Source organism: Tinamus guttatus, unplaced genomic scaffold (assembly GCF_059628265.1).
Source record: "Tinamus guttatus ecotype Peru unplaced genomic scaffold, ASM5962826v1 Tinamus_guttatus_pri_ptg000067l, whole genome shotgun sequence".
Taxonomy (NCBI): Eukaryota; Metazoa; Chordata; class Aves; order Tinamiformes; family Tinamidae; genus Tinamus; species Tinamus guttatus.
In genome coordinates, this window is record NW_028288601.1 from 183,725 (window position 1) to 210,887 (window position 27,163).

The 27,163-nt window shown below is 38.5% G+C and overlaps 1 protein-coding gene across 7 annotated transcripts; it reads right to left on the bottom strand.

Moving 5' to 3' along the window:
• Positions 1–1,748: 1,748 nt before the first annotated feature.
• TMEM196 (transmembrane protein 196) lies at positions 1,749–18,477 on the bottom strand. Of its 7 annotated transcripts, XR_015913081.1 has the most exons (6): positions 18,147–18,477; positions 8,959–9,015; positions 6,836–7,090; positions 4,970–5,043; positions 2,801–2,934; positions 1,749–2,598 (listed from the first exon to the last, which is right to left on the bottom strand). XR_015913081.1 is itself a non-coding variant. In XM_088519686.1 (5 exons), the coding sequence occupies exons 1-5, from the start codon at positions 18,309–18,311 to the stop codon at positions 2,592–2,594; spliced, it is 558 nt and encodes a 185-aa protein (XP_088375812.1). In that variant the 5' UTR covers positions 18,312–18,477; the 3' UTR covers positions 1,749–2,591. The 7 variants fall into 7 exon arrangements, 6 of the variants coding, with proteins under 6 accessions (XP_088375812.1, XP_088375814.1, XP_088375813.1 ...); XM_088519686.1 differs by lacking the exon at positions 2,801–2,934; XM_088519685.1 differs by lacking the exon at positions 1,749–2,598 and having other exon boundaries at positions 2,712–2,934; positions 18,165–18,477.
• Positions 18,478–27,163: the final 8,686 nt, after the last annotated feature.

The following is a 27,163-nucleotide window of genomic DNA, read 5'->3' on the forward strand; positions in this document are numbered from 1 at the left end:
GCTTCAAACATGTGTGACCTCTGAAACTGTATCCTCTTTTCCTTTCCAAAGCACGAGAACACAGCTGATGTGCTGTAGTACTATGCTGTGAGTACATATTTTTACCACTGTACTGGGAAATGAAGTGTTTGTGATTTTTAAACACGTAGACGTTATGATCTGTTCTTTCATGTGCTTCATGAGCAGACTCCAAACTGCAATTCCAAGCTATTCTTTAGGGTCTAATACAACCAGTCCTAGTTCTGAGGTGTCAAGAGATACTGTACTCTATATAAACCATTTTTAAATCACAGTATTACAATTGTCCTAGAAAGCTAAAGCTGAACCCCACTCACAGATTTCTGAGGTGGATATTTGGGTCACTTTTGTTTTAATCTTTCTACTCTTCATATTGATGCGCTGATGTAGAAGGGAATCTCCCCTGATTCTATATTTGCTTTGAATTTCGGCAGACTCCACATCCCATTTAGGCTTGAATCTCATCTGGACAGAACTGCTCTCCTGCCAGCATGCAAAACTTCAGTAAAAGTGCCCCCAGAAACTGGGGGACACAGTAAAAAAGAGCTACAGTAAAAGTGCTCCCAGTATGCTGGGATATGGACCATGTTTCCTGCTGAAAAAGAGATACATCAGGCTGAAGAAGCAATAGTGCCTGAAAAGAGCCCAGACAGTGAGGAGTGTTTTAAGGGAGACAGTATAAAGACTGATACAAACTGGGGAAGGGAGCACTTTCGTTGAAGATGTCTTAGCATCAAAGTATGTTGATCTTGCTGTATATGGATACATATGTCTATGGATATGCTTTATGAATTTGAACAATCCTATTAGCAGCTATCAATATACACAGTACATATTAGAATCTCAGGGACTTAAGGAAGATTCAAAAGCCCTGTTTGACAATAGAGAACTGAAGAGGCAACTTTTAAGATGAACCTTGTTTTTTTTTTTTTTTTATTGTCTGGCTTAGACACCCAAGATAACTAATTTGCATGAAGTCAAGTGAGAGCCTTAAATCATAATTAAGATGTTTGTTTCCTATGTTGTAATGGAATGTGAAATTCCATTTAAGTCCTCAAATACCTGAAGATAATTGAACTGAAAAATATTTTATATGATGTAAATTCACAAAACATCTTAATTTCTAAATTTTTTGTGGCATGACTTGCCACCCTCAATAATCTGGATGGGATAATAAACAAAAACCTGGATGGAATAATAAAGGAATATATTTTACAACCGTAATGTCTAAAAAAGACCCTTCAGAAGTTCCTTAACCAGCCTTTGCAACACAGGTGCTCTAAACAGGTTGTCTAGGAAGGTGGGTTTAAATAATCTTCTGAATATCTCTATTCATTAGTCATATTCACATCTTGAACTTGTGTGGAAGTACTGAGCTTTACAGAAAACCATATACTAACTATGTAATATGAGCGATTTATATGAATATTTTATATGTATATTGTGTTATATATGTTTTGATGAAGATTTTTTCATGACTACAGGAGTCAAAAGGTCCCGCAGTAGTATCTGGGGTGAGTTAAAGCTCCTGCTGTTTTCTCTGACCCCAGAATCTATTATGGGTGTGTATGATTGTAAGCATGTCCTTCCTTTGGCCTCTGTTCAACCTTCCTTTTTCTCCTTTCTAAGCTCGTTTCGCCCCTTTTAGAAACCTTTCAGCGTGTTCTACAAGACTCCAAGCATGATGGTTCAGCTTTGCAAAAAAACACAAAGGATCTCTTTGAAATCTCTGGTTTAGATTTAATTTTATTTGTCATCTTCTATGAACAAATTACGAAATATACTTCATTCACAAATTGGAAATATTTACAGTTTCTTTACAACAAGGCATTGTTGAGGTTTTGATTTATGGCATTCTTAGAGCATTCTGTCTTTCAAAACAAAGACATTGGTGTTGTTTTCAGCACACTGTTCATTTACTCTCTGCATGTGAAATGGAAGCCTTTTAGAAGAGTAATTAGCACTCTCTTTTGATACAATCTACCGAGCAAACTGGGGCTTGGATGCAATTGCAATGCGGGAAAGAGGCTGTGTAGATGCGTTGCTGGTACCATGCCGTGTGATCTGAAGCCATCATATTAGACCAGATGCTGTTAACTGGGGAGGAGAAAAACATTCCTCTGAGCCATCTTTCCTCTGTCCCCTTCCCTCTTCTTAGAAATTCTGTGATTGGACTAAATGCGGTCCATTTTAATGATTTTTTTTTTCCTACTTTTGAGTCTTCATGAGAAGACAAATCTGAAAAGTCTATTTCAAATACTATCACAATTCTGAAAAGTTATTCGAACAAAAAACAAAAAGAGAGTGGCCAGGAATTGAATAAATATTGTATATCCGCAAAATATGTAGAGACAAATTTTGAACGTTTCTAAAAGGGAAATACAACTGTGCTGTTCTGCATTTGTGACATTTGAGCCATAAAAGCTAAGATAGTTCCATTTTCTTAGTTTCATGGAGTCATTTTTTTTCTGAAGAAAATCCTAAAAATACTTCATTCCATGGAACATTTTAAATCTGTTAATATACACTTCCATTAAAAATCAGATGTGGACCACCATTGCTTAGGTTGTCTGTCATTTCCTGTAACAAGAGTAGAAAAACATTGATTAAAATTATTTTTAAAAATTATTTTATGTTATTGGATATCTATTTACCTGAGGGTGTAATAAATATTTAGCAAACTCTGCCACGTATTCAGAGCAACTTTACATTTTATTGGCTTGATAATCTCACAGTAAAATAATAAAATCACATTTATTTTCTTCCTGCATAAATTCAGTACATTTGAAAGCTGCTAGACTGATTGTCCATAAGTTTGATGTTATTGTCAGACCACATCTGCAACACCGATGGCATCAGTGTAAGTTTTCTCACGGTGTCCTCTCAATGTGCCTCAACTCAAACTTGTACGGTAACCTACAAAGGAACAAGACGGTCATTCAGCCTTCATTTACACTCTACCCTTTTCCTATGCTGACTTACTACAAACAGATGTCATTTGCTGGGATAGACATTTTGGGAGGTAGGTCTAGATCCAAGTAGGAATTAAGGCCTGTGATGCCTGAGGGGAGACTTGGGATGGGACTGATTTTGATTTTTCCTTAATATGCCAGACCTCATTTTTTTGGCTGTTCAGCAATTGCTACTCAATTAGCACATGAGTCATCCAAAGTAAGTTGACCTGCTCATGAGTCAGAATCCAAAACCACCCGAAACAAACTTTTTTTTATTTAATTTAGATTTTGTAAGTCTCAAATTTCAATCCAAAATAGTATCTACTTAGCAGCTGACCTTAGCAGCTGACTCCTCTGACCTTCAAGCCTTTATGCTCAAAACTGCCTAATTTTGAGTGTCCCTTGGCCTATCTCACACCCAAATTCAGTCAGGATGCAGAAACAAGGTACTGCTGCTTACGCTGAGTGGCCGGCCTCAGAGTATATCCAACTAGACCACCACTGCACATAATACTGCAGTTTCAACTACTCTTCTCAAATTCAGGTAGGTGAGGTGGGCTTGCCAAAGTTATGCTGTTGGTAAAATATTTGTTCAAGAACTAGTAGGTCTTCAATGTCTGAGCAAATTAAAATTCACCTCTTCCACCTCCTAGGTGCAAGTGAAATGAGAAAGAACAGCAATTTATGTGTCACCCTCCGTGCTGACATTTCTATGAGGACAGTAGAGTAAGATTTATTTGGATAAACACAAGGAAATCGGAACAGAGACAGAAAGCAAGAAAGAATGAGAAAGAAAGAACAAAAGGAAGAAAGGAGGAAAGAAAGAAAGAGATTGACTCTGGGCTGGAGGTACTGTCTGGGTTCTTCATAGCAAAAGAAAAATTCTGGGGCCTAGTCCTTATTTACAGCTTGTCTCTTCTCTTTCTGCTTTTATTCTATTAATCTTATTTGACAGTTAATCTAATTAAACAGTTCTGGAGGCAAAGACCACAGCTTAAAGTTTCACGTAAAATGGAGAAACTGGTGCCTCCTCTCTCAAGTAATACCATCTACTTTTTAAAGCAGATTTATTTGTTTGCTGCACGTTTTCAGAAAGAAGGGGTGTGCTGCTTTTCTTTACAAAGTAGACCTTAGGTCATCAAACCAAGTGGACTTGTCAATAGTGCTGGATTAAGTGTAAGCTTCAGAGAAGAGAAGAGACATTAACTCACAGAATGTTGAGCATTTTCGGCCACCTAGGTTTCTATTTGGCAGGTGCTTGAGCTGTATGTTTTTGCATGGTGCCTAATTCTCTTCATGTACTAAACTGTAAAAATCATGCCTAAAACTGGACTTTGCATCCAAATCCAAGGGCTGCCTGCTCTGAAACTAGGTGCTACAGCTGCCTACTTGTAGGTGATTAAGTCCTTTATTGGATCTCACCTGAATATACTAGGCATCTGGGGAATGAACCAACAACTCCAAAGCCATTTAACATCAATCAATCAACTACAAATTGATAGTAATGTTCTATCAGAAGATTACTCATGAGTGAGTGACCAAGAAGTATAACTTTCCTTTTCACAGTTTTATCATTTGAATCCTCTGCAGACATTAACTATTAGAATGTCATCAGAATTTCAGAAAATATTGAAAAACATTTATCTTTTCTGATATTTCTACTCTAAAGAATAAAAGTATTGTAAGCTTAAAATGATACTGAATTCAAGAAATGAAGGAGCACACAGATTTGAAGCAGAATGAATTAATGGTGGTGACATCCAAATAGGAGCATTTGGATGTTTGTAACTAGAGTGAATATTTTAAATACTCAACTTACTTCCAAACTGCAGCATTCACCACGTAGAATTATGTCAGCATCTGGAAGCACCATTCCTGATTTGGAGTGACATCACAGCATCAGCCAACTTTGATTAGCTGAAACTATGACTTCCTTTTAGAGGTGGCACTTCCTGAAGTGACATAACAACATGGCAGCTCCCTAGTGTTCAGCGTACCTTGGAGGTAACTCTGGTGTCGGGGGAACCACCGGGCAGCTGGGCAGGTCGGTTATTTCAATACCCCTCAATCTCTAATGTAAATATAACAATTATACAATAAATATAGCACAAACAAATGCACATGCAGTACATGTCTATATTACTGTATATAAGTAGAAGTATACAAAATAGCTGTAGATATAAAGCACTTTAAAACTGTTTTCTTAATTAAGTCCTATTTTAACATCACTTTTTAAGCTGCCTTCATTATTTTTAATGACATGCTTTGAGCTAGTGCATTCAGACCTGCTAGCAGCAAGAGTTTCAAAGACTGTCGGTCTACGAAGTCCCACATGGGCCCCATGCATACTTGATTCTGCAACACGTGTGCAGTGAGTCCCACATTCATGGAGCACCCGTACACAGAGTTGCTCTGCACGTGCACCATGGTCCATCCCATAGGATAAGTGGGCATCTAGCAGTCTCCATGGCTGAGTGTTTAAGCCAGCCCATTAATGGGCAGGGAAGTGGAGCTGTACACTGCTTGGTTGCCTGGCTATCTGCTGCCAGACAAGGATGGCAGGTGTGTGGATTTTGAAAGATTTTTTCTTCCCAGGCCATTTATTTTTCTGCATTTTTTTCTCTTTCTGCCTCAGTAGAGCTTCCTCTTTGTGTTTGTTGAGGCAAGAGGCTTCCTGTTTGAAAGGTAGGGCTTAATCCATCATCTACACGACCATGCCTATTTTGCTTCATTTTAAAGTAAAAGGAAAAAGCCTATGTCTTCTTTTGATTCTATTACCCTATTTTATGTTAATGTTGTAACCTATACTATTTAACTTTTAAAATCATTTAAAACTGTTTCTAAGGTGAATTCAATCTATATTTCTTCTTGGAGTCTCAGATAAGAAAGCAAAGAATAGTGACAAAACATTTTTATTTAATGGACTATTCACATCTACATCATGAATCTGAAGACATTCTGTGGCCTGAATGCATTAATCCTCACTCTGCTGTTAGAGGGCTCGATAAATATGATACAGCCCGTTGAACTTAAGTATAATTTAGACTAGAACATGTCAGTTTAGATGAACAGACCAATTGACTTCTGTTCCCTTCTCTAGTCATTTCTGAAATGAAAGGCATAGGACATTAAGCCCAAATATAAAGCCCAGGATGCTAGTGAACATTTTACCCCTTAAATATGAATCAGATCCGTAACTCCAATAAGCTAATTTGAAGAATTGTATTCAATTAATTCTTTTGTCCCTACATACTCAGTTTTGAAACCTTAAAATTAAGCACCTAAGCACCTTCATAAGCTTCCTTTTAATGGAGAAAGGTGCAGGTGCTTTGCAGGTGGCCTCTGCAAATCATGCCACTTTCATTTATATGTCTAAATATGCCTGCAGGTGCTTAGGTTTAGTTATTTAGGTTTGCAAACTCTGTTTTGTGTGTGTGTGTTTAAATAACTTACTTTATAAGCTGAGTACTTGGGAGAGGAAGAAATTGATTAAATTCTGGAAGCATGCAATGATGTGGTTACAGAAAGCATTCTGTGCTGTTTCAGAGTACATGATAATCCATATTAATAAGGCTTCCCATTATTTATGAAGTGCTATATTTAGCAGCTAAGCCCTTGAATAGCTATACAATGGAATTATGTTGAAAATGGATGTACTTCATTGAAATGAAGGTACTGCAAATACACAGTACCTAAAAATAGCTTCATACAATGCAACATAATAAAGCTCAAACAGAAAGGCAGCACTTCATTTCCCAAACTCTCATATAAGATGGAAAATACACCTATTGCCAACTGTATACATTAACATATATGATAGCTTTTTAAGAACAACAACAAATAAGGAAACACACACGACTCACTTTTTCTGCCATTTCATGGGAGTGATGCAGTGAATGCTCTCTTTCCGAGAACATTCGCCTTTGTTCATAGCTGGCTAGCCGACAAGTGAGCCATGAAGAAAGGGTGCAACCACCAATTCCAATGCATGCAAGAGACATGGAGGCGAGATGCAAAGAGTAGAGAGCAGAGGACTTCTTTGTCAGAGCACGAAGAAATTGAAAATTTAGGATTCCTCCAATTAGTCCACAAATACAACAGGCAGAAAAAAGTATCATCTGTTAGGAAAGATAAGAGAGATTATGTCACAGATGCATTTTTCAGAGACAGTCGTTCATACAAAAAAAAATCATTACCTTGGTAGCATCATGGATCATAAAGCATTTCCCCCACAGAATGGAGGAACCAGTTCCCCCCACAGCTCCCGCAGGACTCAAAGAGAATACTGTACTCTATGGTATACAAGACTTGTTAAGAACTGTGATAATTAAAATATAAGGGTAGCTAAAATGAGTTGCCAGCTTAAAACCAAGTAAATGGAAGGGCTATACTAGTACTTCTTCTGACCTCCAGTTTTCATTCATCACACTAACATGGCGGAATGTATCATAGTTTTGTATTGTGTGGTTTCTGTTGTGCAGTTTCCCACCCTCCTCAGAAGTGAATGCCTCATGAATTTGCGCTGAGTCTCTGTTACTTTGTGTGTCACCTGGCTGTGCCTGTCATTCAGTTCTAATTTGCTCAGTCAGGCAGCGATCTGGAGGGAGCTTTTGTGGGGACTTCATATATGTTCAAGGTGAATGCACTGGATAAGGAAGCAACAGAAACAACAAATCTGAAATGCAGCTCTACAGAGAGTCAGTGTGGTAACTACGTGTTTTTTACTTAGCTAAATGTTTCCATGAACCTTTGATGTTCAATATGCTATAATTGGATGTGCAATAGACTACAGTTAGTGAGACATATTTAAAGATCCCCTATCACTTTGGACATGAAGAGGTCACCTCTGGTTCAGGATGCCTCTGAGACACAAATCACAGAAGGCCAAAAGACCTTTGGACCTCATGGGCATATTGTTAAATATTTGCCCTTTTTACTTCCCCAGATGCTGCTGGCCTGTCAGGTGTTGATCTTCGTGGACATTTGATGTACGGCTTTATATACTATGTATCTACTTAAGTACTGTGGTAGAGAAAATTGTGGAGCCTCACAGATCACAGGTATCCAATAGACCACTTCCATACGCAAGTGGGATGTGAATTTTAAGAATGTGCCATTCAGACAGTGTTTGGCAGCCTGTGGGAAAATGACTGTTCCATGATGTCACTAGAACAGACAGTTATTAGAAACTCTATGTTCCACTTGGTTTAAGATATGAGAATATCATTATAACGGTGTTTAAAATATTTCCCTGATGTTCAAAAACAACCTGAGAGATGCTAGTTTTGTATGGCCTCTTTGTGCATGGCAGGATAACCAAGAGGACAGAAATCTACCACCAGACATTATAACTTATAGTAAGATCATATTTTTGATATACAGATTGAATGGCCACAGTTGTTTTTTTGTGTAATAACATTTTGCTTCAGTCAGAAAAATTACTGTACTTCTGTTTCTTATAAAGACCAGAAAACATCTGTCATCATTTAAAAAATGGCTTATTCATGACTGATTGCAAAAAGTCATCATATTAAAAACAGTAATCAGTTACAATGTTGAAAATGAATCTTGGTCAGCAACCTGACTGAAGTAGCAGCCCAATCCTGACACATTTTACAGAAATGGGCTCACTTAAAGAAAAAAAGATAAAATCCACTGACTGATTGCTACTGGCAGTCTTTCTCTTGACTTGTCATAGATTTTATGTCAAGAGGTTTTCCAGCCAGACAGGGTAAAAATAGAGGTGCACAGCTTAAATAGGCATACTCTAAATAGAATTAGAATAGAATTTAGATTTGCCTTGTTTTGCTTGATTAACCAAAAGTAACAACTGCTTTCGTTTTTGGGACTGTTGGCTTGCAATTTTCACTGGCTTTTACAAATTTGGACACAGTAAGCCCGAAGTAAAGAGTTCGAGTTAGATAAGTTTGCTTTTCAAATATTTCTGTGTTATATGTGTATGTATGTATGTAGTGAAAAAACTTACAACAAGTCCAGATTTTTTTTTGGCGCACAATATTCCACATATGCCGCAAAGCAGAAACTGCAAAGAAAAAAAAAGTATTTCATCATTTAAGTTCTTGAGTTTAAATCCTGCTGTGTTGTTGTAGGTTAGGCAATTGCTATAGTTGTGTCAGCATTTTTATTACAAACCTTATATTTCAGAAAATTGTAACTCAGCCATACACACTTATCTGAGAAAAAAAAATGGAATGCAAAGTCAGCCTAAAGATGATTACTCATAAAAATACAAGAGAAAAGAAGGCCTGTTTTTAAGCTGATTGTATAAACAAACATAAAATAATGTTACCAGCAAAAGATGCCTTTTTATCCTTCTTTTGCTCAGAAAAGAATTTTAGCAAGATGATAGTCAGTGATCCAGATCACACTTCTGGTACTTTTGAGTTTAGCTGAGATAGTTACTAGCCTTCAGTGTGAACCACTGAAACTTCATAGATTGTCCTCAAGAGGGGGGGAGCTCCGTGTGAGAATACAGTTCAGTCACCTACACAGATGCAAGTGCAAACACAGAGCACATCTGTTGACATAGCCGAAATGACCGTGCAGAACAAGCTGTTTCAGATTCTAGATAGCCCACTATACAAGAGATAGCATGAAAAATCCTTTCCTCTTTCTTTTTTTTTGTTTTATTTTTTGGTTTTCTCATTTAGTTTTCTTTCACAAATTGATCTGACAGCTGTGGCACCTACCATTAGGCAAAAACTGATTAACTAAAACAAAAGCACTCTCTATCCACTGATATGAACATGTGTTAATACCTTTTAATTTAGTCTGCTTCACCTGTGTCAATGACCAATAGTTTTCTCTGATGTCTCATTTTTCTGCTACCAAAAAACTTTCCTCAGGGAAACAGTGAACAATTCCTAAGGGAACCAACATTGTAGGAACTACAGTAGTTGTTTGAAGGTAATAAGACCTTCTCCAAGTGTTTGGAATACTATGAGAAGATTGCCTCGATACCTCCTAAACACCTTTGGTGCAAAAGCTATGCTATTTATTCTTAGTAAAGATAACTACAGTCTTATGGGAGATAATAGTATAGTTTTAAAATTGTTTTTTTTTTTTCACATGCTCTTTTTTCACTGCAGGGGGATTTCTAGCAAAAAGCTTTGCTTGATTTAGGATTAAATCACAGGGTATTCATGGCTATTACATAAAAAGTGAATTAAAAATATACAGTTTCTGTACACCATTCAGGATACATGTAGTACATTGCGTATATATCTCATTGACCCTCCAAAATTCTGCATCTGTTCATCTACCCCCTCCCAAACCCCAAAGAGTTCCTGCAGGTAGCTAGGTCTAAGCCTTGAGGCAAGGTGGTTTTGCTCAGTATTAAGTCCATTGAATCATTAGCCCACAATTAGCATATGCACTAATTTTGCATGCTATTTACCTATATACTAAGCACAGAATATGAGCTAGAATATGATACTGCTCTGTTAATGGGAAGGTCTGTATAATGTAGGCCATGGTTCTGAATGAATCGGGAGAAACACCATACCATGGGTAACTGCTACTAGTTCATTGCTTGGAATAAGTTACCTGTTGAGGTTGTCAAAAGGAAATGGGGGCAGCTCCCTCTACCCCTTTCATCCTACAGGCAGTGGATGTCAGCTCATAATTAGCGCATCTGCCTTGTAAGGCTTTACTCGGGCTTTATGTGAAATTTTAGAGTTGCACTGAAAGCTCTGTCACTGGAGATTGACTTCAATTTAAGGCATATTTCAGATTTCACATGTAGTGTTTTGTCTTTCTCAGCACTAATGCAGAAGCCTCAAACAATTCTTTGTTCAAGACATCGCTGTAATTAAGGCTTATTCATTCTGACTTGATAAAGCAAACAAAATAATGTCATTTCTCTGTAGAGATTGAATGGCAGTAAAAAAAAACTGTAGAAAGAAAGGAAATTTTTGAGTTATAGAAACATCACAGAAAATGTCTGGAAGATACCATCAAAGATAATTTCAGCTTGTAAGAAGTGTTCCTTGACCACTGTAAAAAAAAAAAAAAAAAAAAAAAAAAAAAGAAAGAGTTCTATATTTCCAAACTAGTAATTCTGATAATTCACCTTCAGAACGGAAAGGCTATTTTTTTTTCCCAAGAATGCTCTATTTCTGCTCCTGTTAAAGTCAATGTATTTTTATCACTGATTTCAGTGGAAGAAGACTCTTCACTTCCATTTTTCAATAAGGGCAAAGTAGGGCAATCTGTTTGTGATGAACAAGTTGTTTTAGCCTTGCACATGACTAGCAAGCAACAAACAAATTACAGATTTAGTCAGTATTAAAACGCACCACTGTGGGCAACTTTGCTGTCTGTTTCAGGGACAGGACACAAAACATTTCATACCGCCAATATATGTTGTTGTAGACTTATCTCATATTACTTAAGATATTTCCCAGTAGAAATCCAATACCAGTGAATAAGTCAACCTGCAAGACCTAAGGTACTTGGGTCCCCAAAACTGGGAATGATTACTTTATTCCATAAGTGTTAAAGTGTCTGAGGAATAGAGCTGAAGTTACTATGCAAAAATTTAATCAAGTACATAATTATTTAGGGTTGGTTATGGTTTCAGACTTAGTCTTACTTACTATGATTTGCCATATTTCACATCAAGGCTAGCAGAGAACGTGAGGAATAAATATATCAGATGTATATACCTCTCCTGAGCATAGGTCTTTAGAATGGATAGATCAGTAGAAGATCTAAGGAAAGATAGCGCAAAGCACAAAAGCTACTTAGTCTCTTCAGAAGATGCAATGGGCTGTGAGTGCTTCTCCTTCCTCTCAGGAAGGATTTTCTGGGGCCAGAGTGGAGTTAGAGTTCTTCTGTTAGCTCTAATGTGGTTGCAGAGTGATGCAGTAGTGCCTGTTTCACTGTGGAGCCTGTGCGATTTGCATTGTGTCTATTTTTGCTTTCCATATGCGCATTTAAAAATCTCTCCCTTGGTCTGTTGAACCAAAGACCTCCCAGAAAAGGAGATTGTTTATTCTGAGCCTGCTTGAATGAATTTTATATTAAATATATACTTGGAACAAAACCTCAGATCTAAACACACAGAAGTCTGGGGTGAGGAGGCTGAAATCTCAATTTGGGTTCAAGTTCTGTGGTTTGGGTCCAGTCCTATTTCATGTTTCCTGAAACAAAGTACATGACTTTATTTTTTTAATGCTAGAAAAAGTGCACTTTCTTACAGTCTGAACAGCCTGAAAAAAAAAGTATGTTAGGTATGTTTTTTAGTTATACTTACAAGGAATCAAAAATTTGTTTGCATCCGTTATGCAGAAGAAAAGGAATAGCTTTTATTTTTCATGTTGAACCTAGGTAACCTTTCTTCTATTATGAGGAGACAAAAGAAATGGCAAATCTAAATCCTTTGGAAAAGAAAGAGAGTGCTGTGTATGGAAAATCTTTCTGGAGAGCCTGAAAAATTTAGAGTCCTGCTTGAGTTTCTGCATGGACTCTTTGACCTCCAGTTTGTGACATGTAGCCCAAACTACATAGGTTGCATGGAAAGCCCTCTAGCCCTCCATAAATGTCTGAGGAAATACAAGAAGCAGGATCATATAATATGATCATATAATTATTATATTATAATAATATAATATAAGTTGGAATATAGCACAATAAAAATGCAAGCATATCATACCTACTTAAATAGTCTCTCCCTTGAGTGAATAAAGCATTGAAACAGAATCAATAGCTTCAACTTTATCTACTTTTATTGGGCACCAATCCATGAAACTTAAGTTTTACAATAAGAATATATGGCTTTAGGGGAAGAGAGAGAAGACTCTGGAGTCTGAAATAAGTAATGTCTAGAAAAGATCTGTTTAACAGGGATGTTGCTTCAGCTCCATCCAAATGAGAAAATGGAATGTGCTGAGCATAGATGTGACTAATTGTAAACTTTCTTTGACATAGCATTTCAGGACAAGGGTTCAGCCTTCTTAGTGCAGGTATAAAGAGCACAAAATCTAGTCAGGGAAACAAAGACAGGGAACTAGAGAGAAATGGTGACAAGCAAAGATTGAGCCTAGATAGTAGGTTTGCCTTTTACCTCTGTAGTGAAACACAATAATCTTTGCAAAAGAGGGACAGAAAGAAAAACTAATGCTGCTCCTTTGATTCTGAAGACAGGACCATCTAGCTGTCTGCAAGTCATCAAGATCCAGAACCAAGAGATACAAAGTTTTCACAGCCCACCCTTTTGTGTCACCAAATCTGCCATGTTGAGAGGGTGCCTGTGCTTTTCCAGGAAAGGGGCTGTGCTAAAACATGTCTAAAGTGAACTGGTATTTTGACCTAGAAACGCACCATGTGGCCATACCACCTCATCTGAGGCTACAGTGTCTCCTGACTTACTAGGTTCAAATCCAGATTTAGACAGTTTAAATTCCACCCAGTTTCTGTGATTAGCGTTTCCTTTCAATTCATTCTAGGCCTTCACACATTCTTTATAAATAGACCCTGACCTGAATGTCTACCTACCAGTTTAAAAAGAAAATGCTGGCTAAACACTCAAAATCTCACAAGGCACAGAAAAAACCTACCCAGAATAGCGCAAGATGCTTTATATTATTATATTGAATCAAATATTTCATTTAGAGCATAACCACTTTTCTCTCAAAAATAACAAATTAAAAATTGTTCCCTGCAGGCTAACTAAAGCCTTAGCTCAGCAGATGGTTAAATGCAGTCTGTAGTCAGCAAATCCTTTTAAAGAGAAGTCAAACACTAGAAGTCCCTTTGGATAGCCCGTCTTCCAAATTGGTCTTTCTCTCTAAGGGGTCTGAATGCTGAAGAAAGCCTACTGAATACCAAAAGGCAGATCCTTAACTGGTGTGAATTGACCAAGTTCCTGCTTTGGTACCTCCTTCCTCATCTATAGATACAGAGCTCTCTCCAGCCTCCACCAAGCTAACTGACAGTGCTGTGGTTCATTTCATCAGGAGCAGGAACCAGCTAAAAATATGGTCGGTTTGATGAAAATACAATGCACATGTTAAAATGAAGTGGGATCACATCTGTGTTTTTTCCACATGCTAAACAATAATGTGAATTTTTGGTATTCTTTTGAAAATAGTTTGACTGTTCATTGCCAAAAGAAACTTGGCAGCAGTAATAATGCAGTAATGCTGCAAAAATTAATGTTTTAAAATTTTAGACCACCAGCATTGATTCAACAATCCAACATCATATTCTTGCTCTGGGAAACTTTCATACAGACTGAACCTTCAAATCTTGGATGGAGCAGTCATTGAAATCAAGTATTTTAAGTGCCAGCTTGGAGAAAATGTCTGTTGCCAAACTATAAATGCAGATTTCTAATGGGTAGGCAGACTTCCACTGTGCTACAACCACAAATCATGGAAACAATAACTATGCCTCTACAGCCAGCCAGACCGACATCTAGAGAATGCATATTGCTGATGCAGTTAGGCATTTGTCTTCATGAAGGAAGAAACTATAGTTCTTGAGCTGCTTAGTGAGCAATCATGTATCTTCCTTGTAAGTGAAGATAAATATCACATTTGACTAAAGATGTATTTTTTTCTTCTCATTCTCTCTATCTCTGTGTGGGAGTCTTATTTATAAAAAGTTGTTCATTTCTGCACATTAAATAAGGATTAGGGCCATGTGTATTTATATGTTTGTGAGTATACAATCACGAATCATAGTTATACTGATACAATCATGAAATCATGCCTTCAATGGAGATTATTTAACAATTTTTAAAAATCTGAATACTGTTTAAAAGATTATGTTCCTTTTTTTTTCTTTTTTTTTTAATTTGGCCAAAAGCCTTTGCTGTCACTCATACCATGTTGGTGTTTTGATGTTAATGGTTCAGTGGGCCAGGCTCTTTGGTTAGATATGTGCTATAGCACATCACATGATTGAATTGGAATGGTGGACCTAAGAAATAAACCTTGATTTCTGGTTAGTGGGAGATACTAAGTCTAGCCAGTGAAGTAGATTATATCAACACAATCATAATAAACATAAATAAAAACTAGAAATTGATAACACATTCATTTTCATTTATGGGATTATTTTACTTTTTATATCTAATAACTTGTGGCCTGTTTTTTGAAAGAACAGATGAGATATAATGTAAAATAATAAGAAAGCCATCTCACTTACTCAAGATAATTTGAGAAATGCATGACACTCGCTTGTTTTCTTCTGGCTATTAAATAACTCTTACTACCTCAGTCCAGGTCAACTTCAGTGAGAACAACAGATTTAGAATCTGCTTTCCCAATTTCCATGCAATTTTGATGTAGACATTCGCTAGGCTTTCCACTTCTCCACTGCTGTCTATTCTATTTTCTCTGGCTTGCTCATACATAATGCATAAGAGCACTTCAGCCCATGCTTAGCTTCACTTGCATCTCTAATCCCATGGGAGAGTTTCACATGCTTAAAGTTAGGTGTGTTGGTAAATTATTTGGGTGAATGGAGACTGTGAACAAAAAGAACAACCCTTTCTTTAAATAAGAAAGCTAATGTACTTCAAATGGACACCTCATAGGAACACAAGTAGTGCATGATTTTAAGATGGGAGAACTGAAGTTAAGGTTTCCATGGTGATGCTATCTTCATCCATTTCCTTATGAACTTGGGCTTCTGCTGAGTTCCACCCATATAAGTAAGGACAGAACAAGGTCAAAGGTTTTCAGTCGATTCCACATAAATTACTAGAGGAGTCATGGCATTTCTGGACTTTACTGTTTTACATCTTGGCTTATTAGAGTAGTAGTTTCTCCTCTAAGGTCACTGTCTATTTCTCGTTCGTTTCTCAAAGGAAGACCTTGATTCAACAGCTGTGAATCAGAAAAAAAAAAAAAGAAAAAAAAAAAAAAAGAAAAAAAAAAAAAGCCTTCTGCAAGACAAATCCTTTAATGTAGCCAACACGAGCCCAGTGTAAGATCCAGTGCATGAGCCCAGTGTAAGATCCAGTGCACGAGCCCAGTGTAAGATTCAGTGGGCAGAAAGGAGGTCTGTGCCGCTTTCGCATTATCACGATTGTGAAGATTAAGTGAGTTTAGGTTGTTTTAACTTGGGTCTAGTTACCCATGGCCCTAAGCATCCTTGGAGAACAGTAGGTCTCTGGCCCCTTTCTTGCCCTGTCTGACCTACGAGTCCTCTAGGGCCAAAGAACACAGTCTAATAGACAACTTGAATTGCTAGAGTGGTACAAAGAGGATGCTGTAATTGCTACCATTTTGACCAAAGATCTCTAGTTCAAGGCAAAATAAGTAAACCCTTATAGCCTTGTCACCCCACTCTGCATACTCGTGTGATTTCCCATCTCGTCTTCTGCATGAAACATAAGCATCTTGCTTTCACTTTCCAGTTGCTTTGCAGCCTCTCTCTGCTGTGTTTGCTCTGTTTCTAGCAAATGATTCCTGCCTCTGGCTGGCTCTAGGTGCAGGCATCCTTCACCTACCTGTTACATAACCAAACAAGTCCCCTTGGATTTCCTGCTGTGCTTTTGCCCTCACACTTGGGAGACAATTTCCTATAAATATCTGCAAAATCATTTCATTATCCTCTGTCTTATTCCTCTCTAAAACTTTACTAAAAAAATCTTAAATCAGTCAGACTGCTGGTATGTTAATGCAACCACCTGTTATATCAATCAGTTTTAGTGTGTTGTTTCTCTATGCTGTCTCACTTCCTTGTATCCTACTTCTGTACCTTGTTTTATATATTGATTATAAGATCATAGGAGCCAACATCTAATGTAATAGGATCTTAATCTGTGGCTATTTAGTACAAACTCTAGGGCAAACAGAAAAAATAAGAATGAATGGGACAGTTGTGCAGGAAATATGCATCATCATGAGATGGTATCAGCTGTGATTGCACTGTCACAAAATGCAACTGCTGCATAAAATACTATTATCACTGAATAGCCAGAACTTGGATTTCAGTGAAACCCAAGATACTACCCTCTGTAATTAAAACTTCAGACAGATGTATGCTTTTTGAGTAACCTTTTTTCTTCATCAGCAATCACCATAAATCTCACTTCTAAGAAGTGATTTTGATAGCTTTGTTATCTCTTAGCCAGAGTCCAGTATTATTTTGTCTTGATTGTCTTATCTTACCCGTCCTGCAGTGCAGAATTATGCCTGTACTTATATACTGCCACAGATACTTATGACACTACAGTTGTCAATAATTAATAATTATTGACAATGGGAACATTACATGGACCACTTTGTCAGAATGATCTATAAATTACATGAGATTCCACTGCTGAATAACCAAGAGGATTTTTTTGTGCGTGTTTGGCATCATATCTCAAGCAAAGCAAATAATCCTTTTAGAAATTCTGCTGTTGAATCCAAGCTGGCCAAAACAGCTTTAGAGTTCAAAAATGCCCACTCATGTTTAGGCTGAATATTCAATATTTCGTACTCCTGTTTCAAGAATATAAATAAACATTTGGAGGAAAACACTTCCTAAAAACATGTATATATTGAACTGAAAAAAAAAAAAAAAAGGATTTTGAGAAGTGAGAAATGGTCTCTACGATCATCTAGTCTCTATGACCAGAACAGTTCTTTTGTTAACCCACTATTGGTGTTTGATTTTTCTGACCAATTTACCGGAGGCTCAGGGTGCCTAGATCACGAGAACATATCTTTCCTTTGCTTGACCATTTCCTCTCTTTCCTCCGAAGAGCTCAGAACTCAGCTAACATATCCTTGGCATTACTTGAAGCACCTTTTGGCAGTCTTGTCATAAGGGACAAGGCTGTTGTTTCTAAAAGCAAAACTCATAGTCAATTCAAAGACTGCGAGCTACGGTCCGAGCTCCTTAATACACGAAACGCTCAAGGCATCAGGCTTCCCCAGGTGAGGAAATCGGTTTGCACAAAGTTCAATTGTTTACAGCAAAAATGAGAAAAGAAAAGGAGGGAGAAGAGAAGGGCCCCCCACCCCCACCCCAACACACACACACAGCTCTCCCTCCCCACGAGGATGCAGACTCTACCCCATGCACGTCGGAAATGGACCTGGTGCGGCTCCCGGCGCAGCATGCACGCGCGGAAGGGAAGGGAGGGGATGCCTTAGCACGAGCTGATCATCACCATAAAGAGTTAAAGAGAGAGTGAAATGGCTAACGTACACACACCCCGCTCCATACCGGAGAAGAGTCTCCCAGCTGCGGTTTATGCTCTGTGAGGACCAGGCTGAAACTGACCGCCCCCACGGCCACGCTGGACACCCCTAACCCTATCTCCAGCACGGAGAGCACCAGGAGGCTCCCGATGATCTGGCTGCTGGTGCACATCCTCCTCGGTCATCCTTCCTTCCCGATCAGCCGGGGAAACCGCGCATCCGCCTTCTCCTCCGGCGCCTCCGACGCCCCAAGTCGCCCCCAAACTTTTCTTCCTCCGTCGGCAGCCGGGGCGAGGCGCCGCATCCGCGGGCGGCGGGCGCTGCGCAGGGGCGCGGGGCGGCGGCGAGCGCGGCGCCCCGGGCGCGGAGCCCCGAGCGCGGAGCTCTCCAAGGTGCCGCCGCCGCCGCGGCGGGGACAGCGCGCCCGGCGCAGGCGGCTGCAGCGCCGCGCGCCGCTCAGCGGCGGCGCCTCCTCCGCGAAAGGCGACCTTGCCTGCTCGCCTCCTGCGCTCTCATTGGAATGACCTCACGGGGATTTTTTCTTCTTCTTCTGCTGCTGCTGCTGCTTCTTTTTTATTATTATTGTTATTATTTCCTTCCCCCCTCCTCCTCTCTCTTCTTGGGTTGGGGGGGGTGGGGTGGGAGAGAGAAATGTGGCGAGCCCGCTCTGGCTATATTTATGTGTGAATCTTGATGCAATGCACAGGCAAGGCCCCACGGCAGCTCCGCCCCAGAGCCACAAGGCACAGCACCTTCCTCCAGCTCCCTGCCTCCGGCCTCCCAGCTCCCCCCGACTCCATGCGGCGCCCACCGGCCCGGCGGCAGGAAGGGGACACTAGTAGCAGGGCCAACTGCAGCATGTGCTGCCAAGGCAGGTGAGAGGTGAGTCTCCTTCCGTGGGGAAGAGGCCTCCCTCCTTCCATGTGCTGCTCTCAAAACACAGGACAAAGTCCATTCTCCTCCTGTATTAGCAAAAGAGCCAGAATCTACCATTTCTCAGTACTGCAAAACTCTGTCTGCTCTTCCAAAACATTATTGCTAACATAGGCAGCTACTGTAGCCATTCTGATTGTACCTACAACAGCCAGAACTATGTCAGCCCTAAAGTGAATGAGCAACAACAAAAATACAACAAAGAAATGCAGAACTGCCACTCGCACCATATTGGATTGCTTTTGGTACTAATCTTTAATTCTGTGGCACAGGTAGGGAGGATGCTTGGGCACTCTGACAGCAGTTTAACAATGGACAAGTGCTGCACAATATGGCAACCCATAAACATTCAGTTTAGCACCATAGTTCTCCTAAACATGGATCATCAACCCTCAAGTAGTTTTATTACTAGCAGGACATGATCTAGATCATGATTCAAAACCACCAACATCCTGCAAGGTGCAGCTAATTTGCTCTAGCTATGTTCTAATTTTATATTCTAAATCTAACATGTATGGAACTTATTTTTTCTTTGTATGCAAAAATCTAGAATCCTCCCCCTGTATAGATATTCTGCACACAGACATCAGAATCCAGACAAGCAATCTGGACTTGTCTGTTTTTTTTTTTTTTTTTTTTTTTTTTATGTCACAATTTGGAGTCTAGAGCATGAAATCCTCAGAGCCCTGACCAAAAAACCTTTGTCTTATGCCTGGAGAAGACAGCCCTTAAACTACAGTAATGAGAAGATATGGGATGCTAAAGTGTAAGAGAAGAATCTACATACATGTATTATATATGCTGAGAAGATTAGGTCTGCCATTAAAGGCCAGAGTCCAGGTCTCATTTCTAGTAACTCTGCATATTTCATTGTTTGAGTGGAGTTACATTGGTGTCAAAGTCTACCCTGCTAACTTGTTTATATTCTGTAGGTGTGAGAATGAATAAAGGGGTACTTAGATACCTAACTATACTTAGGATCTAACCATTTGCCACCTCAAACCTTTGCCTGCTTTATATTTTCTCACACTTTTCTCCATTCACAGAAGTAGAATGGGTGACTACTTTACATCTAAAGGAAAGCTATGTTTCAGTTAAAACTAAATTGTCCCCTTTTCATCTCTCATGTTTTAAATGGTACCTGACATCTCTTATCATTAAAAATCAAGGCACAGCATAAAAGTTCTCAAGTTACTATATTTATGTGGGAGGATGGAGAAAGCACAGATTTTCAAGTACCCACATGGGTGTAGGAAGGTGTTTCTGCAATGACAGTATCCTTATTATGTCAGATTGCTATAAACGTTGGAGTGTGCTAAGGTACGATGATTTTCCTGCTCAGAGTATTCTACCAGAACTATAAAAACCAGTGGTGATAAGAGGGGAATTGCGTAATGACAGATATAATTAATATGTTTAATACTTGAAGCTAGATAGAGCACATGCCATATCAGGATAGAGCTCATGTGACAGAAGTAAAATTTCCATAAACAGCTTGTTTTATGTAACATTTCCATTTCAGTCATAATAAGCTGTCAGAAAGATGGGGGAAAGAGACCTTGTGAAAAGTGTGTCCTAGATGGAGATTACTTGATGTGACAGTTATTAGAACAGGGATATAAAACTGGAGCCCGGTAACATAAGAAGAGATGCTCTTGGTGCCTGCTTTCTAATCTGCAGACTTCAGAGAGGTGAAAAGCTCAGCAAGACCTCAGTCACAGTTAAGAACACCGTCCAAGAGGAGCTGTGTGAGTTATCTCTGTTTTGCACCCTTTCAAATAAAGGCAGGAAGGAAATGTAATATTCTCATCACTATCCTTTTAAAATGAAAAGATACAGTCTTTGCCCATGTAATCACTTTAGTTTATTTGTACTATGGTGCTGCATCATCATTACGTGCTGATCTAGGCAATTAACTTTACACATGGGACTATTCATGCATACATTCTAGCACATGCTTACATCTTTGCAGCATTAAGGCACTCTTTTTCACTTAACTACTTGCTGTCTCAACTGGCTGATTCTGAAATGTGTTTCCTATCTTCCTGTTTCCCCATAGTTAAAAGAGATATGATAAAATACTAAAAGAAAAAAAAAACAGTATGCCTGAAAGTTTTTCTTACATTGAACAAAGTTAAATACTGAAACTCCATCTCCAAAGTACAATTAACTATAGTCATGAGAGCTTTGGATTTTTAAATTTAAATTATTGGAATCATGAGCAAAAGTCATCAATTTGATTTTGTTTGATTTCTTTGAGGGAAAACTTATTTTTTCTTTCTTATTACTGGAAGCTTTAAAAATGATTCTTGACCAAAAAATATTAGTCACACAGTGAGATGAAAACTAACTGGATGTCATACTATTGACATTGAAGAAAAGAAAGTAAGTACAAAGATTCATTTATACTAAGTCCTTTTTATACAGCTCTGATGGTGGAAGGGAGTCTCTGTCGGGGAAACATGGTAGAAACACTAAGAGGGTTACAGTTTCTTGATTGGAAATGATTGATTTTATGCATATGCTTTTGAACATGTGATAGAGCTATGGTTTGCTTAGTTGAGTATTTCGTATTTAAATGGCTGAATTTATTCATTCCTTAATTCCATGTATCACTAAAACAGTGTTGTATAGTACATACATATGGTAGCAGAAAAAATATGGCACACATGTTAGCAGATCAGAATTCAGGCCGTTGATTCCAATTCAGCCTAGGTAAATTATGAATAAAATTGAAACTGCACTTCATCCCGTGGCTGCTTATAGCAAGAGAAATAAGTTGGCACAGTTTCAAAAGGAGAAGTATACTACCCCTAAACTTCAATATTACTTATGTGCTGGGATAAGGTGGCAGTCTTGGACAAATAAACAGAAATGTGAATAGCTTTAGAAGCTGGATTACTCCTTTACCTCATAGATGTTTTTTCAGTCAGTCTCAAGTAATATCAGTTGAGCTAAACGGTATTGACTAAATCACTTCTGCCACAGCACCCTTTGGGAAATGGAAAAATTCCATTGCTAACAAATCTTTTCACAGAAGAAAGTTGTTTTCACCTTTCTTTGCTGATGCCATCACTTTACACTGCTTTGTCACTTGGATCACTCCAATTAAGTTGACTGAAACAAAAACAGTGTATAGTATCACTCTAATGACAGCTTTTAAGTGTTTGAGGTGATATGCTCCCCTATGTTTTACAGAGAGATGTCCATTGATTTCATTCTAAAATCAGGTGTATTGCACCCTATTTATAGAAATGTGGACAAATAGCCTTTATAACAGTCCCTCTTTTTTTTTGTGCAAAATCATCTCGTAGCTGATTTTACTCCTTAGCTTGTTCATACTCCAAATTACCATGTACTGTTGCTCTAAAACAGAAAGCAAAGCCCATCAGACTCTTAGGGAGCAGAAGACAAGAATGGACTGGCAGTGATTTTGTCTGTTTAGAATTCAATAGCCAGAAAAACTTTTTATGCTGAATGGGTATCTCAGTTCCAGCAAAGCTAGGATCTGTGGCACTTACGTAGCTGTTAAGACTAAGGTCACAATTGCTTTTCTCAGATTAAGTCCTTCAGGTATTGGTTTATGACACAGACACAAACACACACAAAATTTGATGACCTAGCCTAAAACTACTGAGTTTAGGTTTCCATTTGAGAGGAGTCAGGTGATTCGTGACAGTCATTGAGTATTGATGGACCATTTTACATATTTTTAGTCCCAGGTTGCTTAGTAGAAATTGCATAGACTCTATGTAGCCATAATTAAAAGTGGATAAATTACTCTTGCTTATATTTGTTGTTACCTATATGCTAGTGACAGCAGAAGAACTGTCTACAATTACGAGAAAATCTTGTTCCTTTAAGGAATTTGATTAGATAGGAGAAGAATCATTCAGTAGAAGAGATCAGAAATCTGCACATAAATTCTAACTCTTCTTCTACTCATCAAGGCACAAATACTGATTCGAGTCAACAATAAGTGATCAACTTGCAGATGGTGGGTATATTAACCCCACCACAGACCACCCTACCACACAGATAGGGTGCATGTGAAATTATTTATGCTCATGTTACATACAAAGATATGAGTCGCAGCACCTTTAAAGTAACTTGTATAATGTTAGCTAGAAAGTCTGCAACTGAACCAGGAAGGTCTCTTTTATTCAACATCAGCGTCCCGTTAAAAAAAAATGCTCACCGTATGTTAATACCTTTCCTGTGAAAACAACAGGAAAGGGTAATTATCAGAGAAGACTAAAGTTTTCCCAGGAACTGTGACTCCCTGACTCCTCAGCAGATAAATTCCTGACCATGAAGATCTTCAGAAGTATCTGCAGGAGTTGGAGGCCTGTGTTGCCCCCAGAAGCTCTTTTCACAACTATGATATACAGTGCTGAAATGCTCATCTCTTACTAACATGAATTTAATACTTGTAAAATAGGTCCTGTCCATTTCTTGGCATAATATCACTGTGCTAAACAGGCTGTCACAGAGATATGGGGAACATTAACTAGATTAAATGACATTAGGCAACCTGGAGGATGAGTTTTATAGACCCTTCAACTGTGAAGGAGGCTTAAAAAGGAGATACAACACCTTTAGGAATCTGGGGCAGAATAGAAATCTGGTTGATCTGGTGTCTATTTGTTGCAGTGAACTCTTTTAGGAGGAGTTTAGGGGAACACGTGGTTGGCTTGGACAGTTCAGGCATAAAGGGAATGAGATGTGAGAGCATTTGGAAAATAATGTAGATTTTTCTCTCCTGCTTACCATTAGGGACACACAAAGACTTGTCACCACATCATGAGCTCTTGTACATGAGTGTTTTGATTATGTAAGAGGAAGAGGAGAGTCAAGTAATGCTATTCCTGCCACAGAAGGAAGAATAAGAAATAAGACGGGAAAGAGATCTTAGATACCCTTGCTGAGGAGTTTTCCTTTTGATGCCAAGAGGTTGTAAGTTAAGAAGTGTTGGAGCAAAGACTGTTCTGAACACTCTAACCTGACTTATAATATCTCTCATAGCTCCACCCCTGCAGCTTTGAAGCTATAAAAAGTTGTTAGAGAAATAGATGAAACACACACATCAACTCTTCAAGGAGAAGTCATTGCCATTCAGTGGCTCCCTATACCCAATAATCATTCACACTACTGACACAGTGAACATTTGGAGCAGACCATTTCTGAAACCTGCCTACAGGCTTGAAACTTTTGCACCTTAATGTGATGCACTGCCATCAAGAGTGTGAGCATACATGGGTTATAAGATACAGTATCACCAACTATGCTACAAGGATCTTAACTGACATTTTCTCAACACATCTCATTTTCATCTTGTCCTCTGTGATAAAACGAGCAGTTTTCAAATGACATTTATCTTGTCTCTGCTTGCTGAAAGTCTCCACCAATTTATTCTGCTAGTTGGGTTGAATACTAAGCATACTGATCTAAAATAAAAAGTAACACAAATCTTTATCCCAGATCATTCATTCAGGTGTAGTGCCCAGGAAAAAAAATCTTGACTTGGTCAAATTTTTGTTTTAATACATAAACCTAGGGTGTTCAAAATAAAACACAAGCGAGATAGCATCATTACTGTCTTGCTGTATAAACAGAATGTATAAACAGCCTCTGCAGGATAGTAAATTAAAGTGCTCTTTGAATTGCATGCCTTACATAATCCATCTGACATTCTGCCATCTTTCACTCTCTGGCTTTCACGTTGTGGGGTAAATTTCATACCCCACAGAAGTCCATTAAATCAAGATTTAATTAAACTCTTCCAATCTGAATGCAGTGAAGACATTTTCTTACAGTATAGGCTGTAATAAAGCATTCTCAAACCTAAAATGTCATTAAATCAGTGTCTAACTAGAACCTCAGTACATTATAGATTGACCATAATTTTTTTGAATCCCGTAGTGCATTCAAGTAATAAAGGTTAGCAAGATCTTTGTAATATCAGCCTTAATACAGCAGAGCGCTCAAGTGTTTGTTCAGAATTCCCCCTGTGAATGATACTTTCCTGAATGAGGATGGACCTAATGCAAGTACAGTTAAATATACACTCAAGGGCTTTGCTGAACCAGAGTCATTACATCCTCCATCATGTAGATTCACAAAGCTCATTTTTACCTAAATGGGAGCATGGCCTGCATGAGGGCTGGAACAAATCTGCATGTTAAGTGGCCTGACAGACTGTATTGCAGCTGGTGTTGCAGCCTAAGAAAAGTGCCGAGCAAGAAGGCAGAGCTTCTGAACCTCAGTTCCCATGTTTGCTCCCATTTTTGGCTTTTGACAAACTGTGGAAAAAGGCATGGCCCAGGCTCCAGCCATTCCTTTCTCGTATTCTTTTCCTTGCTCATATTCTTTGGATGAGTCAAGAAGAAGAAAAAAGCTAGGAAAGAACCCCAAAAATGTGAAACCAGTTCCAGTTCAGATAGATCTGCAGATGCAGAAAGACAGTGGCTATTTCCCCTTTGCCTACTCTTTTAGTTAGATCAGAATCTGACACCTACTGAGTAATTCTTTTCCTCTGATGAGATGCACTGTCCTGAGCAAGTTCATGAAACACGGGGGATCTGGGCCATTATACAAGGAGATTTGAAATGGGATTTTCTATTGTAACATTATACTTTTGTAAAAGAATGTTGCATTTTTATGGCTAAGGTAGGCAACAGGATAACACAAAAAACATAGTAAGAAAACTAAATTTAGAAGTTTTCAATGGCTAAACTAAACTTTAATTATTCCTATATTTTCATTTTTAGGCAAAAGATAGGAATTAAACATTCACAAAGAGCTCTTCCTTCAGTTGTACATTCCAATATCAATCCTTTTTTTTTTTTCTGCCAAACTAATCGTTTTTATAAGAAACACACCATATTGAGAAGATGGAAAAAGAATCAAATATGGTAAGCTCAGAGGGCGTAGAGTTGAAAGAGTAATTTGTCAATATGCCTGGAAATCATAATTTTTCTTGAACTGCTGCATAACAATGCTGGGTTTTATATGATATGATTTTATTAAATATCTATTAATATAATCCAGCTTCTTGTTCAGTTGCTAGAAATCTTTCTACTTCATGAAATACAGGTTAAATTGGGTATATATGCATAATGGTTATTAGTGGGTTATGGCTGAAACATCGCAGAGATTTTAGCCAGCCTAAAATCATTCTACATCAATGTATAAAACTGGGAGCATTATGGTTAAATATTTATCTGTAATGATGACTTTTCTCAATAGCAGCTAGATCTACTGGCTGTCTGGGAAGGCTGTCCAGTCACATCACAGTCATAGTATCAAGTCACGAGGACCAGTGTTAACATCAGGAAAAAATCAAACACACTTTGTTTTCTTTTTCACGTAATGAAACCACATCTGTGCATTATACTAAGATATGCTGCAGATTTTACTTTCCAATTCTGATCTTCCAGATCACGAAAAGCAAGTATATCAGAAAGAGTTACCACTAGTGAGACACCAGTAGACACACCTTGAGTTTTACCTTGTTGGTCCTCTGGATTACTGGTTGTCTTTGGTGCATTTGGCACCCAATGGGTTCAGTGAAATCAGTTCACATGTATGGGACAAAGAAAATAGATCTCATCACTAAAATCTCACCTCACTTAGGTACCACTGGTCTTGCTGCCACGAGACCTCTGCTTATACAGATGGGGACTGGACTGTGACCTACCTGCATGTAGTGGAACATGGCAGTGCACTTAGATTTGCGTCAGTGTTAATGGTCTGTGCTATCATACTGTACCATTAATCATCTCTCTGACTCTTCTGATTTAAAACGTAAAAATACCAAGGCATCAAAAAGGAAGAGCTATATTTCTTAGCCAAATTTCACCCCATTTTAACCTGGGGTGAGCATGAAAAGAATATAGCTCAGCAAAAACTACTGAGCAACATCTTAATTGCAGTTGTTTCAGAATAAAATACTGAGGGCAAAGGAAGAATTACAAATAATCATCTTAAAATTGCATCCATCTGGCAGCAATTACTGTAGTTGAGGAGCGCAAAATAACACATACCTTCCTAACTAGCAGAATAGTGAATACTAGCTAATAGTAACTGACG